The sequence below is a fragment of the Fundulus heteroclitus genome, unplaced genomic scaffold (assembly GCF_011125445.2).
Source record: "Fundulus heteroclitus isolate FHET01 unplaced genomic scaffold, MU-UCD_Fhet_4.1 scaffold_47, whole genome shotgun sequence".
Taxonomy (NCBI): Eukaryota; Metazoa; Chordata; class Actinopteri; order Cyprinodontiformes; family Fundulidae; genus Fundulus; species Fundulus heteroclitus.
In genome coordinates, this window is record NW_023396890.1 from 941,810 (window position 1) to 959,418 (window position 17,609).

Genomic DNA, 17,609 nt, shown 5'->3' on the forward strand with positions numbered 1-17,609 from the left:
TTTTTTTTTTTTTTTTTTTTTTTTTTTTTGCCGTCAGCGCCGTGAAGTTCAGAGGTTGTCGGTGTGGCGGTGGGGGCGGACGCGGCAGGACTCTCCTCTGCTGTCCTGCGGTAACATTGTTGTGGACGACGTCACACCTCGAAAATGAAGGCACGGAGGCAGCCATTACTGGAGCTTCTCTAATTATTTCCACTCCAGAGAAACACACACGGAAAAAAAACTCCCATGGCAAGAGCTACAAGTCAGATGGTGAGCGTTGAAACTTTTAGGAGAGCGGGTGTTGGGGAGCCGGTGCGCGGATTGTGGCGTCTGGCGGCCGGATCATGAGGAGCGGCGGTCCGGGGCCTTCGCGTCTGAGCCGACTCTGACTCACTGGCACCGTTAGCTTCGCGCTGGCTTAGCTACTCCACGCTTTTCGGCTTCTGGGTTACTTAATGGCGACCTGCCTTTTAACCACCTCTGTAACAGATAAAAACCAGAGCGTGCTTTGTAATGTTTTAAACTGTGTAAGACCACCGCCGCCCCCCCTCCTAACCCAACCCCCCGTCCAGCAATGGACGCCCGATGCTAACGTAGGTTCGCGCTTAATGCTCCACTTGCTAGCGAGCTAAAGCTAGCTTCGCTACGTTCCACCTTTCGGTTGGAAGGTAGTTTCCTTGTTGCCAACTCCGCTGAGCTGCACTTAAGACGTGTTAAGCGCCCGAGAATATGTGTTTAAACGGGGCGGACATGTTTGAAGTGACTCGCTTTGCTAAGCTTTAGCTAACTGACTGTTGGCGTTAAGTTTGGAACTTGCTGTCAGTGATGGCCGGTGTTCCGCCGAATAAAGCGACCCCCAGCCGTCCAAAGTCTCAGCCTCCGAATGCACTAGCCGAGTAAAGTTAAACGTCGCGGGGGCGCAGAAAGCTGTTATCGTAAGAACAGAACAATCTGCCGTTGTTTTTACTATATACACCCACAAATGTTGTTTTTAAAGGCATGTTTGGGGTGAGGGAGCCGTGTTTTGCACGGAACACCGGCTTCATTTGACAAGCTAATGCTAATGCTAGCTTGCTAGCAGGGTTCGGCTAGCGAGGAAAGTGCGCTCAGGCTAGTTGTTACCAAAGCTCACATGGTTGGGAAAATGTTGGTTAACGCGGTATAGCAACTATTGCGTTTGCTGCTTTAATAAAAACGGGTATTTAGACAGCTTCCAGGACACTTTGTGATAACAGTCTTGTCCGGAATAGGCAGCTGAAAGGCCACACCTTGCTTTTAAATGAGAAGAAGCTAAAGCCACCGACTGAGCAAAGAGCCGATAAACACTAATGGTCGCATTTGTCTACATATTAGAGATATCTGAAGCAAACAGGAGGCTGGAAAGCACCGTAAATCCTTCTGTGCGGTTTTGAGTCTTTCGTGTCTGGTGGTGGGTTTCACTTTTTGTTTCATTAAAGTTTTTTTTACCCCAATGTTCAGTGAATACACAGCCCAGCTAAGCTGCTGGAAGCTGCTGCTGTGCCACGAAAATAAACTTTTACAAGTTGAACACCAAAGGGTGGGACCTCCAAGCCCCGAAGCAGCTTCTTGTTTATCAACAGCAGACTTTGCTCCCTCTAATTTACCAGCTTCAAGTCATACGTTTACGTTTGCGTCATTATACCTGCAGTATTAAAAGTGAATGTGCTATGTTTTTATTTTTTACAAGACATGGATAATGGGTGTTGTCTGTATGATGTGAATCATTTGTTTCCTCCTATACATTGTTTCTGAATGACGTTGACTTTTATACTCCTGTTTGCTTAATAATCACATTGGCTTTAGTGCATGAGGTCTGCAACTTCATGAATCATCATTACAGAGAAAAACAATTTGGGAGTTATCTTTTCTTACTTAGTGTGGGATTTAATCAAATTTTGTTTACATATGAAAATATAAAAAATACAGCACAACCATCCAGGTTCTTTGGAACAACGTGTGGGTTAAATGGTACTGAAATCGTACCAGAGCCCGTTTTGGATTCTGTCTTTTAACCTAATTCCCCTTTAAATACTTTTTAAAATAAAATATACGTTGCAGGTTCGGTAATGGAGTAGTTTTGGATACAGTAGAACACAAAAAATTTACATAAATATCTGTATTTATCCCTCAAAGCATACCAAACCCATATTAGATTGTTAATAAACTCAAAACGTTGGACACGTTATGACATACAACATCATGCTACAATTTTAACTTTGAGAAAATTGTTATTTGTTACTAGGGCTGCAAGATATTGTAAAAACATAAGGCTTGAGATATTATTGTTTTGATGATGAACAATGAAAGACCAGATCATAAAATAGTTTGAATGCATCAAAAAGCTCTTTTTGCTTGACTTAACATCAGCATATTTCTGGAAATCATAAAAAAAATTGCATCAGTTGTCACTTTGCATGTTGCATTCTGGATTTTTAAAGAGATTTAAAAAAAAAAAGCTTAATGTTATTTAAGTAACATAGCAGGCAAACTCTTGTAGTGTACTTGAGTGCCAAGTTACAGTCTTTGTTTTTTTTGCGTGCAAAAACAAAATAGTTACACATTTGCTAATCAAAAAGGTAAACCAAAAATTTAAATTCAAGAATGATAAACACTTCCATTTATATTTCAAACCTCTCTTTCAGTTTCTTCTTGTTCTGCCGACAGTGATGGGAAATTTGGCGCATTTGTGCAATTGGTCTCTTAGAAAATCATTCTTTTGTTTACCATATTAATCAACCTTTTTTATTGCTCAAATGAACCTAAAACTGCAAACGAACCAACAGTTCTGATATATTTATACAGCTTTGTTTTCGTTTTGCTCATTCACACACTCTCCTCTCCGCTGTCTGCTGTTTCCCCCCCTCTGTTGGTATAATCCAATACCCTCACGTGTGATTGGCCGCCAGGCTGGCCAATCAAAACAAAGCTCAGCCATGATTGGAGCCGAGGCTGAGTAAAAACTACGCGCAGATCGTAATGAGCGCTAAAGGAGAAAAGTCCTGAGAGCGATATATGTCTGTATTAAGTGACGTAGGAGGATAAAGGTTAGCTTTATAGATGAAAACGTACCAATGTATGATTCTACAGATTGATAATGATGACCAGTTCAGCCGAGAATATAACGCACAGTGAGTGAGACATTTATATCCCACTATAAACTGTAATAGGCCATGAAAGACGGCATCAAACATGCAGAGAGGCTGCAGATGCATTTATATAAACAGCATCAAAATAATCTTATTAAGGCAGGAACATCGTTAAGACCAGATACTTTCTCACACTGAAAGATCAACGCTAAAAGAATTAATATTCGGTAGAATGAACGCTGATGAAATGACAGCATCGATGTCACTGATCACTTCCTTGCTGCGAGCCGCCATTGTTGCCTGAATCCAAACAGTCACATCTACAAAAATCCCGCTTGCCGATCCTGATTGGCTCGTCAATTTTACGTAGTATTAAAATCCCTCCCAATGGCAACGGGTCCAGATTGATGTCTGGGGGGGGATCATTGTTACATAATGACAGTAATGATTATTTACGTTAGCGTACGCCATGGCCTTTAGGACTAGTCTCAGACAAACTCTTAAGCACAGCGGTTAACAGTTCTTGCATGACTGTAAACCACAATGTCATCAGCATAAAAAAAAAACATGTACAGGCATCACTAACATTTCACCGACACGTAAATTTAAAACAGAGTTGGACCTAAACTGGATCCCTGTGGCGCACCTTTTGTGACGTTCAGACCACGGTTTGGCACACATGGTCTAGGATTTGACGGACAATTAGAAAAGCAACATACAGCGTTGTCTGATAAACCAAAGATATTATGATCAAATGGGTCAAATCCTTCAGATCAGTCAGTGAAAAGGCCGGCGCTGTTGTTTATGGGCGTCCAAGGCTTCGATGATGTCATTTACGACTTTTATGGGGGCTGTAGCTGTACGATGCCGTTTCCTGAAACCAGACTGATGACATGCCATATTTGCTGTGCACAAATATTTTTAAGCTGATTATTAACCAGTTTTTCAGCTACAGGAAATAACAAATGGATTGTTAGACTGTTAAGCAGCTGCCTCAGTTTCAAAGTTAGGAGTTTCTTGTTGTTTTTTTTTTAGGGGAGGCAGAGATCACCTATATGACCTGGTTGTTTTCTCTTGTTGTTCCAGTATGATGTTGTGCCCATTCAGCCCAACGTTGCCATCTGTTCCTGCTCGCATCCATCAATGGCAAGAAACCACCCTGACTCCTGTTCGCCACTCGCTATCCCAAGCAGCGGTCACTGCCCCGGCATGGAGGGCTCAGCCTCGCAGCCGTGTGCCGTAGGAGCATCCGGCAGCGCCCCGAGCTCGGAGGCCCGCACGCAGCCGGCCGTCCAGACGCCTCAGCCACGCAAGAAGAAGCCGGAGGACTTCAAGTTTGGCAAGATCCTGGGAGAGGGCTCCTTCTCAACGGTGCGGTGGCTGAATTCCTTTCTCTGTCTTTGAATCGCGCCGCGGTAGATGTTGCTACATGCTAGCATTCTTTTGATTAATGCGCTTGGATGAGTCATTGGTTCACCTGAGGTGACTTTAAAAAGTTTTTTTTTTTACTCTTCACCTCGGTTAGCGCAGCTGCTAACATGTTTTTGTGTTGTTTCTCCTCCTTTTTGTTCTCTAGGTTGTTCTGGCGAGAGAGTTGGCCACAGGGAAAGATTATGCAAGTTAGTAGTGACACAAAAATATCTTGTAATAAGAATCCATAATGTTTTAAGTATAAAATGGATATTTATTCTTTTTTCTTTTTCTTTCCATCAGTCAAGATTTTAGAGAAGCGCCACATAATGAAGGAGAACAAAGTCCAGTACGTGAAAAGAGAGAGAGATTTGATGTCGAATCTCGACCACCCATTCTTTGTAAAGCTCTACTTCACATTTCAAGACGATGAGAAGTTGTGTATCCTTTCAACCGCTTGTCAGAGGCGCACCGAGCTACGCTTTTATCAAGCTTTTTAAATGGAGATTTAAAAACATTAAAAACGTTGTTGTTTTTCCAGCCTAGCTACCGTTAGCAGTTAATAATTGTGATCTAAGACGTCACCCTGTTAATGAGATGAGGCCCTGTGTAAAACAAACGCACTACAGAGCTGACATTTTAACAATCAGAAACGGCTCATGTTAGCATTAGCATCCGTAATCATCAGTCTGTGTTCTCCCCACACAAGGCAGGGACCTCAACCCTGGGATTTCCAAACATATTAAAACAACTTTTTTACGTTCAGCCTCCCTGGTGTCTGCTGAAAATGTAGGAAAGTAGCATCCTGGCTGCTCAGATGTCTTTTCATTGCATTTTTAATGCACTTTATTTTCTTCCTCTGACTTCCTCCTTAAAGGTCTCACTGAAGATTAAATCCTCTTCCCTCTGTTTAAAAACGTCACTGATTCCTGAACACCTGATGAAAATCAGCAGATTTTTCTCTGCATCTCTCTGTTGTTGTTTTTCCTTAACAGACTTCTTTTTGTGTAGATTTTGGTCTTAGTTATGCTAAGAATGGTGAACTCCTAAAGTACATTCGCAAAATCGGTTCATTTGATGAGACCTGTACTCGGTTCTACTCGGCGGAAATAGTTTGTGCGCTAGAATACTTACACAAAAAGGGGATAATTCACAGGTAAGAAGTTACTCCTGTGGGTTTTTTGTATTCTTTAACTCTGTCTTTTTTTATCCAATAATTATATTTATTTATTTTTTTTCCTATTTCAGAGATCTGAAACCAGAAAATATTCTTTTGAACGAGGAGATGCATGTTCAGATAACAGATTTCGGAACAGCAAAGCAGTTATCGTCTGACAGTAAACAAGGTGACACAAAGTTTAATTTCATGTTTGGGTTAAAAAAATGGGGAAAGATAAATTTATTTTACATTTTATCATCTGAAGCGACCCACTTCCTGGATGCTGCTACCAGTCATTCTGTTGCTCACATGATGTTTTAAATGTACACTCTGAAAAGTATGTTTTCTTCCACTTTTTTAAATATATTTTAGAAATAAAAATAAATATCAAAAAGTCAGAATATACACAAGGGGAAGTTTTATTATTGTATAAAAGAAAATGCATAAAAAGAAGCGTACTTCAACCAGGCCAGCCCAGAGGAGCCATATAAGGAGTTTTAGCTTTTTTCTATCCTCCTTTTTAAATGAGCTGCAGGTAAAACTACGTTATTATTACGAGGGGCAGATAAACATTGTTGAGCCTGAACAACTGCTCTCCATATATTTTTGTGTTTGTTAGGTTTGTCACGTTTGAAATGCTGCTCTTCCAGTTTATTTTTCAACAAATGCAATCTTTTCTTCTCTCATTTATTTGTTTTATGTATGATTTTTAAACGTACTATTCTGCAGCAAGAGCAAACTCCTTCGTTGGAACAGCACAGTACGTGTCTCCTGAGCTGCTAACAGAAAAATCCGCCTGCAAGAGGTACCGTTTTATCAACATTGTTTTATTTTATTCTGAGTTTAGTCATTTCTTTGTTAAATGTATTGTTTTTCTTTGGTTTTTTTACAGTTCTGATCTGTGGGCTTTGGGATGTATTATCTATCAGCTGGTGGCTGGTTTACCACCTTTTAGAGCTGGGTAAGAACTTTTTAGACGGTAAACCCCTAAAGCACTTTATTTTCTTATTTAAAATGCATTTTGCTTATGACTAGATCTCACAGGCCTCTGTCAGCTAACTGTCACATTACTTTGAAAGACGTTTTAGCAGAGTGTTGATTTCAGTTAGAAAATGTAATGTTGGTAAAAATGAGTGCTAGGAAAGCAAACGTGTCGTGAGCCGCTTCTGACCTCAACCTTTTCTCTGTCCGGTTCTGTCCCGTCCCAGAAATGAGTATCTAATATTCCAGAAAATAATAAAGCTGGAGTACGAGTTCCCAGAGAAATTCTTCCCCAAAGCCAAGGATCTGGTTGAACAGCTTTTGGTACGGCGTCCATCTCAACATCATAATTTAAATAAACGCTGTTGTTGCTAAGTTTGTGTAATCTCCCCTACCTTCAGTCTTTAGACCCATCCAAGCGGCTCGGTTGTGAAGAGATGGGAGGGTACGACCCGCTGAAGCAGCATCCCTTCTTTGACACCATTTCCTGGAGTGATTTACACCAGCAGACGCCCCCTAAGCTCACGCCGTACCTGCCAGCTATGTCTGAAGATGACGAGGACTGCTATGGAAATGTGAGCCTGTTTCCCCGCCTGCGTCCGACGCCTCTGCTGTATTCACTCTGAAACCTTTTGAATTACTGGTAAATGGCTGTAAATATTCGCTGTCCTCTCCAACATTGTGCACGCTAGTACGACGACCTCCTGAGCCAGTTCAGCAACATGCAGGTGGCCCCGTCCAGCTCGTCGCACTCCTTGTCGCCGCACGATTCTGCGCCGCCGCAGAGGTCCAGCAGCAACATAGAGCAGTACATCCACGACCTGGACAACAACTCCTTTGAGCTGGATCTGCAGTTCACCGAAGAGGAGAAGAAATTATTACTGGACAAACAGACCAACGGCAACCCTTGGTAAATCCACTCGCTCTGTGTCGGGTTCTGATTCACGCGGTTCTGGATTCAGGTTTGATTGTTTCGGAAATGAAGACGTGTAAAAGTTGACGTTTCTTCTCTCTGCCTTTTTGCTGTTTTCAAACAGGCATCAGTTTGTGGAGAATAATCTAATCTTGAAGATGGGCCCAGTGGACAAACGCAAGGTGTGTATGACTTTCACCAGACCGATGACTGAAACACCCTGTAATGCCAGAAGTATTCGCACACTTGTCCAAATAATGGAAATCAGGTGTTCTACTCACCTCTGGCTGCAGGTGTAACGAATCAAGCCAGTAAGCAACCACTCCCAAATATTCCCCAGTCAGCTGTCAGTGGTTTTAAACCAAAGTGGAACAACCAGCGGAGGCTCGTTCTCTGGTGTGACCAATTGTGCTTCGCTGTCTGGCAATCTGAGCGTTGACTGAGGAGGGTTTAACATGACCAAAGTCATATTAAACCCTGTGAATTAAAAATGGGATGTCTGGTAATAAAGGGGTCATATCATGCAAAATCCACTTTATTGCTTAAATACATTTTGTTGTGTACTTGGAGTCTCTAGTAGTGCAGAAAAGTTGAATGTAGTTTATCCAAGAGCTGCTTGTTTATTCTTGTTAAATCTCTTTGAACAATTAAATCACAGTATTTGCTGCTGAACAAGGTCCCAGACTTCCGGCTAAATTTCCAGAATCTCCCATTTTTATTTCTGAGTGATTTTATTTTTGTAGTCCAAACTGATGGATGCCCAATCTTTACAAAGCGTTAGAATTACCCATAATGCAGCAGCACTTGTCTGTAACAGTCAAGATGCATACGGATATTTTTTTGTTGCTTGCTGCCTTGAAAAACTACGAGCGCCACAATTATATTACATTTATATTTATTTGACAAGAGCGATAAAAATCGTTCACTGGAGAGTTTGCTTGATGGCATGTCATGTTTCACAGACTGCAAATTAAAAAAAAAAAAAAAGTATTATTTTTTTGGATCACATCCGTAGTTATCTGATTGGTTGCAGCCTGATGACGGTGACCCCGTTAGTCCCGCCTTTAAATGGAGCTCTATCAGCTCCATAGCAGACCGACGCGGCGTTTATACGGCGTACGTCAGTCTGGCTGGCCAGGCTAGTGAAGCGCCTCCTTTAGATTTAAAGAGACGACGCCAAAAACGAATTGTTCTGAGACGCACCTCAGAACAGGAGTAAAGTACAATGGACAACAACGAGGGAATCAGACCCAGTCACTGCATTCCCACTTTAGATCGACCACAACTGGGTGATTTAATTGTGAAAAGGAAGAACTGAAAAGCGTGACTTTAAGTTTATGAGCGAGTCGAGGCAGGTGAGCGAACACTTTTGGCAATATAGTGAATGTGTTCGTTTAAAATATTGCAAACATTTAGAAGTTAAACATAATGCATAAGCCAGTGGTGTCCATCAGGCTTTCTGGAGCCTTTTTTCTTTTTTTTTACCTCCTGTGATTTCAGCTGCAGAAGCTGAGTTTAGACATTTTTAATTCATCTTTATGAAGCTGAAACTATTTATTTAAACACACTGTAAAATAACATGTTTTTTAACTATAAAGCGCACTTAAAATCCTTAAATTATCTAAAAAATTGATGATATATATGATCACCGTTGCGCTTACTGACTGATTTTATGTGGTGCAATGCGCTCATAAACCTGCTAAAATGTGTAAGTAGGATTTTGTATGGAGCATTACGGTACACTGTCACTACCTGAGGACCCCTGAGCTGTCTATCAGACTGCCTGACTGTAATGGCAGCCCAGCGTCCGGAGTACTCGCCCATGGAGACGTGGAAATCCCTCCACTCTGCTTGTTGAGCGCAGCGAGGAGACTCTGAGGCTTCGGCTCCTCAGCTGATGTTTTTAAAAATGTTCTCATGTCGTCTCAGGGTCTGTTTGCTCGTCGGAGACAGCTGCTCCTGACTGAAGGGCCACACCTGTACTACGTGGATCCTGTCAACAGGGTCCTTAAAGGGGAGATTCCTTGGTCCTTAGCGTTACGCCCTGAGGCCAAAAACTTCAAAACCTTCTTTGTTCACACGGTAAACTCTCATTTGTTTCCCCAGTGTCTCTTCATAGCAGCTCCTGTCCTTGGACCCTGCTCATTTCTGTCGTTTCCTCTGCCGTTTAGCCCAACCGGACGTACTATCTGATGGACCCCAGTGGAAACGCCGACAGATGGTGCAAGAAGATCCAGGAGGTGTGGAGAAGGTTCTATCAGAGGCATCCGAACCCCGGCCTATAGGAGCGCAATCCATCGTGTGCCCGTTCATTTTTTTTTTTTTTTTAGCTCTGAGGCCAATCACTGAGCAGAATAACACCCTCTTTAGTGCCCTTCATCACCGCAATGTAAACAAACTCTTAGAGACGCTGGCATCTAGACCTTGTTTTCCTGAGTAGATCCATGGGATAAATACGACTTTGGATTCAGGGTTGCTTTGCTTGTTCTTTGTGCTCTCTCTGAGGCTTCTATTGCGTTTTCCACGTATGGATGATAAGACTTCCACAGTGAACCTCTGCATTTTGTACATTCTGCTTCGGGTGTGGGGCAGCGGGCGGGGGCGGGGGGGCTGAGAAGATGGGCAAGCTTGTCTTGTACAGTGATGCAAGCTTGGGTACTGCTAGGACTATCCTGAATGCAAGGACTGGTTTCCTGCTTCAATGATAACAGAATCTAGCTTTTATGAACCACAGCCTGACTAGATATCTTTAATGAAACCATATCCTAATCATACATTATATGTGCAAGTTGTTGTAAAAGCCCTACTTTTAGTGCATTTACTCTCTCTAGTTGTGACAGATACTGTAAACTGATTCAGTCTCACACTTATCCAGCTCAAATCCCACGTGTGTCTTTTCGTTTTTCCCTCCATTTATTCCCGTGGCGGTGGAGTTGTTTTTCAGTCTCCTGGTACTTGCTTATTGCGGTCCAATTAGAGTCTCTGAGTAACAGAGCGGAGCTCTGGCCTGCAGTGAGAGATGGGTCTGAACCAGTCTGCGAGTCGGCCTTCTATAGCTGTTACTAAGGTTGTTTATTTTTATTTTTTTTTTGTTTGGGTGGGTAAAGATGCCACTAGCTTGTACTTCTTCATCCTAACTTGCTGATCTTTTCTGCATGGCCAGTTTTGTTGCTACAGCTTCTCTCTTTTGGGCACTGGAGATGTAGTTTAAGTTAAAAAAAGAAAAAAAAAGTGGGTATTTTTTTTTTTTTTGACTGCTTTTGGCAACCATTGCAAAAAAAATGGATGTCTTGATTGTTTTGTACCATTTTTACCAGTTTCTGTGGCGTGGATTCTCCTAAGTTTCCCTCTCCGACGGAATAGACGGCTCATCTCCTGTTTGTCTTACTGAAAATAAAAAATCTCATGTGCTGACCACCCCATGCTGAACAGAACACCTCCATGAACAGAGATGCATACGCCTACTATCATTCTCAGAAGCAATCAGAAAAAGCTGTTGTCCCCGGACAAGGTGGCAGAACTGCCTCAGCGGCCTCACCGGCCCTTTTCTTTTTATTATTATTATTATTATTATTATTATTCTCTTTGATTTTTGTTTTTGATTTCACTCTGTTGTTTGGCCCAATAGAAATTAAAGCGAATGATTTGACTTGTGCTCTTGTTTTAGCAGTATGTATTATCATAATGCTTTAATTTTTTATTTTTTGTTGACGTAGTACCTTAAGGTCCTTTGCGAAGGCCCCTCTTCCTTCAGCTGAGTTTGTGTGCAGTGTGTGACTGGAGTATAAGTGAACAGGACCCTGGAGCCAACCGGGGCGTCATGTGGTTGGATGTCCGTTAGCAGATATCCATCTGATCCAAATAAACCGATTAAATTGCTGTATCTGTCGGTAAAAGTCGAGGAAGCGCCAGAAGAGTGGTTTTTTTTTTTTCCCCCTCTTGATTTAATAATAAAAAAAATAAAAAAAACAACCCTATTCTGAATCAAGTCGATGGCAGTCGGTTACATCATGTAAGAAAAACTCTACCTGGTTTGTAACTGACAAGAACTGTGATGTACAGATCATGTATTATTAAATCTGAAGCGAATAATGCAATGATATTAGGATACAGTTTTTGTATTTTTTTCTTGTATAAGGTTATTGATGGCTATTGTTTAGCCTATAGTTCATTCTGTGTTATTTAAATTCTAATATATGAATCATATTTGGATTGAAGTCATGTTCAGGGGCCATGTTGTGTATGTATTGAGATATAAAGCCTTTGAATGTGAATAATTATTGTAAACTATAATATTTTACAGCTTTTTTCTTACTATATCATACATTTTCTATTTGCTCAGTGACTTAATCATATTCTGATAATTTAATGAATCTGTTCATTCTCTGTCTGATTATTTGTGCGCTAGGTCAGTAGATGTTGAATGATGACTTTTCCACTTAATGCTTGGTAGTCCAGTAATTAAAGCATGTAGGGATTTAGGCATTCAAATGAAAGCCATGTGTCTTGTCTTCTGTTTAACAACCTCCACCACAGCACTGTGGTCCAGTGGTAATGACATCTCACATTTTTGCAGCATGTAAATAAAGTACCGACCCATTATCTGTGCTTTGGTGTTGTGAGAATCAATTTAAAACTGATGGAAGAATGTGTGTGAATGTCTGCTTTGAGATGCTGAGAAACATTATTCGTCCTGCAAACCTAGAGGATGTGTCCTGGTAATGTCAAAATTAGATTCTTCTACAATAAAGCAAAAGAAGACCAAGTTGGGAAGTATAGAGGTCCAGCAGTGCCACAATTCAGTAAATAAATGATGCAGAAACCAAAACTGACATGTTCAGGTAATTTATTAAATATATTATGCTATTAATAAAGTATTTAACTTGTATTTCAGTATTTATTCGCGATGGTGTGCAGAAATGTTTTGCTCTTGTTTACTTCAATCTGTCAGTGGGCGGGGCCACTCTACAGTTGATTTGATTGGTCCAAAGAGAACTTGCAGTACAAGGTAACCAATCAGATATCGAGATCATGTAGATTTTACGTTTGAAATTCTGCTGCACAATGTTGCCATTTTAGCAACTTTGTCTCTATATTTACAAAATATTCAGACTCTTCTAGATAAATTTGGAAACTTCCTGGTGTTTTTTTGTTTTTTTTTGTCCTGATATTGCTAAACACTAATTGTTGTTCCTCTCGCCGAGCAATGGATGCAAACCCGAGCTGGTCGCCTCTCCCTGATGAGAATGCAAATCAAGAGTGCCTGCACGCAAATGTAAAAATTACCAGGGAGGGCCTTAAATCCCTGCATGTGACTTACCCAATCTCAATTAGTGGTTGGCACGGTGCATATTAATCAACAAATACACAGAGTTTGTATTTATGCAAAAGTAACTCTGCCAGAATTTATCTTCTGGGTCACAAATCTGGCCTCAAAGCCCGGATAAGAACAGGGCTGGAGCTGTGACGTTAAAACAAGATACAGCAGGGAAAAAAAGGTAGATTTGTATCTAAAAACGTCTGAGGTGTTTATTATTTTACTTTTTAACTCTCCCACAGTCAGGCAAATTGAATGATAACGTCGACATTTTACTTACTTTTAGAGCTGCTATTATAAAAACATTAAGCTTTATAATCAGTGAGAATGCTATACAGCATTCTCACTTATTGTTTTCCTGTTTTTCTTTATTATTATTATTCCGTACGTTTTTGTGCGTCTAACTACTCCCGCATACTTCAACCGATTTCAACGATTTTTGTACCAAAACGTACCTTCAAATTCCTTCAAATTCCTTCAAATTCTTATTGTTCAAAGTGTTCAAATACTTCAAATTCTTCAAACCTTTCAAATTCTTTGAATTCCTTCAAATTATTCTGATACAACTGATATTACTACTCCTACTACTACTTATACTACTACTACTACTACTACTACTGCTACTACTACTGATACTACTACTACTGATACTACTACTACTGATACTACAACAACTACTACTGATACTACTACTATTACTACTACTACAACAGATACTACTCGTACTACTACTGATACTACTAGTACTATTTCTACTGATACTACTACTACTACCACTGATACTACTACTACTACTGATACTACTACTACAAATTACTTCAAATTGTTCAAATTTTTTAAATTTTTCAAATTCTTCAATGTTTATCAGCTATTTCTTTCTCTTTTGCATAGATATTATGCATCTTCTACTCAAATCATTCTGCAGATTAGCATTCTCACTCGCTGTTACGCAGGAACCGCTTTTTCTAGTTAATCTAATGGTTCTTTTAGTAAATTTTCACATACATAAAGCAGGTTCCAAACATTTATGGGTTCTTGGTGGACTCAAAAAGGGAAGGCTGAAGAGACACCGCTGTAGCTACAAACCTTACTGTTGACAGACTGAATGAAAAGACTTACAATGTTCCTTCAATATTTTATTTATGCTGATGCCGACCGGCTTCCTGCTTGTCTCTGTGAGACAAGAGAAAGGAAAGTTTTGAGATAAAGGGGCAGCTACAATCCCTACTGACGACTGGCAGCAGGCAGCAATGATGCACTTCACAAAAAAACTAGTTCATTATTTTGTTTATTGCAGTAAAGGCCTGATTGCACTCTAAACTTGTGAAGTATAAAATAGTAAACAAAGACTGAAATAATTAGAACTGCTTTTTTTTTAAATAAAATGACATTTTGTCAATGGAATACATCTTGTTTTTGTATTTTAGAAATGTTTTTTTTGTAAATATAAAATCCATTGATTTGATTCTAATTTTAATCATTGAATAATTAAAAAAAAGTATTATTTTATTTACTTTACCCACCAAATTGTGCCACTTGCAGACCTGATTTCTGCATATGGTGTCATGTCTTAATACATCTAAGGGTTTCTCCATAAAGTTATGACATTTTGGATAACTAAAACGTTTATGGCCCTTTTTTTAGTTTTCTCTAAAATTTGTGTATATACACTTTATCAACATGTGGCAGAAGGCCAGCTCTGTCCCAGGATGCCCCTTGGCCCCAGTCCAGGTGGTGGGTCCCCCCTCCATAAATACCAAGTCTGTTGGTGTTTTTTATGCTGAAATCTTTGTATGCATTTATTTAAGTCACAGTTGAACATGTCTTTAATTCTATTTTCAATTTCTATCCATCCTCATCACTCCCAAAGACCTAAAGAGAACCTCAACGTCTTCACCTCCGCTAACTCCAGCCTCTTCCTCTGTGACACTGTCTCTGAACCAGACAACGTCTCTGGTCTCCCCGCTGTCTTCTGCACCGTCCCTTTCATTCGTCACAGAACCCACCTGACATTTTTCTCCACCCGTTCCCACCTGCTTGGACACGTTTCTTCGCCTCTGTTCCACAATAGGCAGGACTTAGACTTAGACAACTTTATTTGTCATTTTGTATGCACAGAGTGAGTACAGAACGAAACTTCGTTGCATAAAGCTTGTAAATTACAGTATAAAGTGCAGCAGTTATTAAAAGTGAACAATTGCAATGTAAACAATGCAGGAGAAAAAGACAGTGTGTGATCACAGTGTACAGGTGAGTATTTTAAAACCATTTGTATGTGCAGAATGATTGTGCAAAGGGCATTTAGGAACTAAGTTTGGCAGCACTTGTAATGCTATATAGAGATGCAACGATGCAAATGTGCAAATGTAGTGCAGAGTCCAGTTTATAGCTTCAGCAGTTCAACAGTCTGATGGCAACAGGGAAAAAGCTTTTGCAGAACCTGGTGGACCTGCAGCGGATGCTGTGGAACCTCTTCCCAGAAGACAGCAGGGAGTCATAATATTATGAGAAGAAAGTAGTTAAATTACAAGAATAATGTCATGTTAAATAAAAGCTCTCACAAAAAGTGCAGTAAATACTAAATCTTTATGGCAAATCAGCATCAAACAGTGACGGTTATACACCAAATTTAGCAGGGGGGCCGATGTGGAGCCAACGTGTTTTCATGTAGGCACAGAACAAAAGATTGGGGGGAAAATACTTAACAGGTGTACTGTATTTTTTGGACGATAAGGCACATTTAAAATCCTAACATTTTCTCCAAAATTGATGGTGCGCCTTATAATCAAGTGCAACTTAAGGTCCAAAAAATACGGTATTAAGGGAGCCAAAAAGTCAACTGCAGGTTGCAGAGATCCCTGCTCCTAACTCACTACAGCTGGAGCTAAACAAGAAACAGCCTAATTTTTTTAATTATTGTTACTTATTTTACTATAAAGGTAAAAAATACTGTTGGTCCAAGCGACCAATCAGTTATGGTATCTTTGTCAGCATTGATCATCATAAGAAATGTATTTAAAATCATGTCTTTAGTACAGGGGCCATAACAGGGACCAGTTCTACAGGAGCACCGGCCTCTGTCTAGAACCGCCCCTGGCAACAAATCATTTAGTGACCCCCCAAGAGGTGTCTCATGACTCCCCAGGGGTCTCGAACCCCACTTTGGGGACCCCTGCCCTAGATCACAGCGTCATCTGCAAACAGTCCAAACAGATTCCTCATCTGTGGACCACAGCAAACAGGAAGGGGCCCCTTGATGCAGTTCCACTCCTCTGTCACACCTGCAGCACACCTCACCACCGTCTAACAGCTTTCATGCATGTCCTGCACCACCCTGACATGCTTCTCTGCTGCTGCATACATACAGAACCACCACTTCTCTGCCATGTGCTTTATCTGGATCTACAAAAAAAAAAAACAAAAAAAAAAAAAACACAAAAACTCAGCTCCGTCCAACCCTCTCTGTGCTTAAAGGCAACTGCGTCTATAGTGCTGGAGTTTTTGATGACGAGGCGGCCTCTAGATCTTCCTCTCTCATTCACTAATGCCCGTCTCACCCAGTTCATAGATTTGGCAGCAAAGGAAGAAAACAATTATCAGAGACAAAACACTTGAAATATATACATATATTTATTACAATGTGACTCACACTTTGCCTGGTATCCCACAAGATGGTTAAATGAATTTATTGCCTGTTAGTGAGCCGCAGTTTAGTAATCAGAATTTAGGTAACTCTTACTGTTTTAAGAAAAATACATGATTAATACAAAAATGATTCTATATTTCCATAACAGTGATTAAACTAGTTTTAATGCTTACAAAAAAAATGTCTTATGTTGTGAATTTGCTCTTTACTACACCTGAACTTTCCCACTTTGGATCAATAAAGGATGATTCTATTTTATTCTATATAATTAGACAATTATAGACAATAAACTTAGTTGGATGTCTCACATAAAATATATTAGAACATTTCTTTGCAAAAACTATTGGATTATTGTTTAAAATAAAAGATTTAATACATGTTAAAGGCTTGCATATTATATATTCCTCTTTGGTTATGCCTTATTTGTCTTATTGCTCAGAAATCTGGGGAAATGCAAGTGAAACAACCATTGATATATTAGTTAAGCTGCAAAAAATAAAAAGCTATAAGGCTTATTAATAAGGTGGGATACCGTGAAGTAATACATTCAATTTAAAGATATTGTTTATATAAAAATACTGGAATTAATGTATAAAGAATTGAACAAAAGTCTTCCTTCTGGTATTCAGACATTATTTAGGCTAAGAGAGAATAAATATAATATGTGAGGTTTGTTTGTATTTGAATGTACAAAAGAGAAGAGCCAGATAAAGCCTAGATGTGTTTCAGTTATTGAATGGAATGATGATTTTAAGTTATGTCCTTTCTTGGTGAACTTTAAAAAAGCTTTAAAATGTGAAATCATTAAATCTTACGCTGTTATGTAGATTTATAGGGGTGGGTATTGCCAAAGAAGTCACGATTCAATTCGAATCACGATTCACATGCCACGATCCGATTCAATCACGATGCATCACGATACTTGAATTATTGCGATGCATTGCGATATTTTCACTAAACACTGTTAGAAAAAAATACAGCCATTACCAGTGGCTGACTGGCTGTGATCTGGATCTTCAATTGATAATTAACTAAAGGAAACTGAATTCATACATAGCTGTATTTATTGAAACGACTTTTGTAGGTATTGCCATGAA

At 40.0% G+C, this 17,609-nt stretch overlaps 1 protein-coding gene across 1 annotated transcript; it reads left to right on the forward strand.

The window, feature by feature from the left end:
* The first annotated feature begins 141 nt into the window (after window positions 1–141).
* On the forward strand, window positions 142–12,157 carry LOC118556327 (3-phosphoinositide-dependent protein kinase 1-like). The gene is made up of 14 exons (XM_036132125.1): window positions 142–249; window positions 4,173–4,457; window positions 4,663–4,705; window positions 4,800–4,937; window positions 5,508–5,652; window positions 5,745–5,842; window positions 6,385–6,460; window positions 6,548–6,616; window positions 6,864–6,960; window positions 7,038–7,211; window positions 7,329–7,546; window positions 7,674–7,731; window positions 9,479–9,631; window positions 9,721–12,157. The coding sequence occupies exons 1-14, from the start codon at window positions 226–228 to the stop codon at window positions 9,832–9,834; spliced, it is 1,692 nt and encodes a 563-aa protein (XP_035988018.1). The 5' UTR covers window positions 142–225; the 3' UTR covers window positions 9,835–12,157.
* Window positions 12,158–17,609: the final 5,452 nt, after the last annotated feature.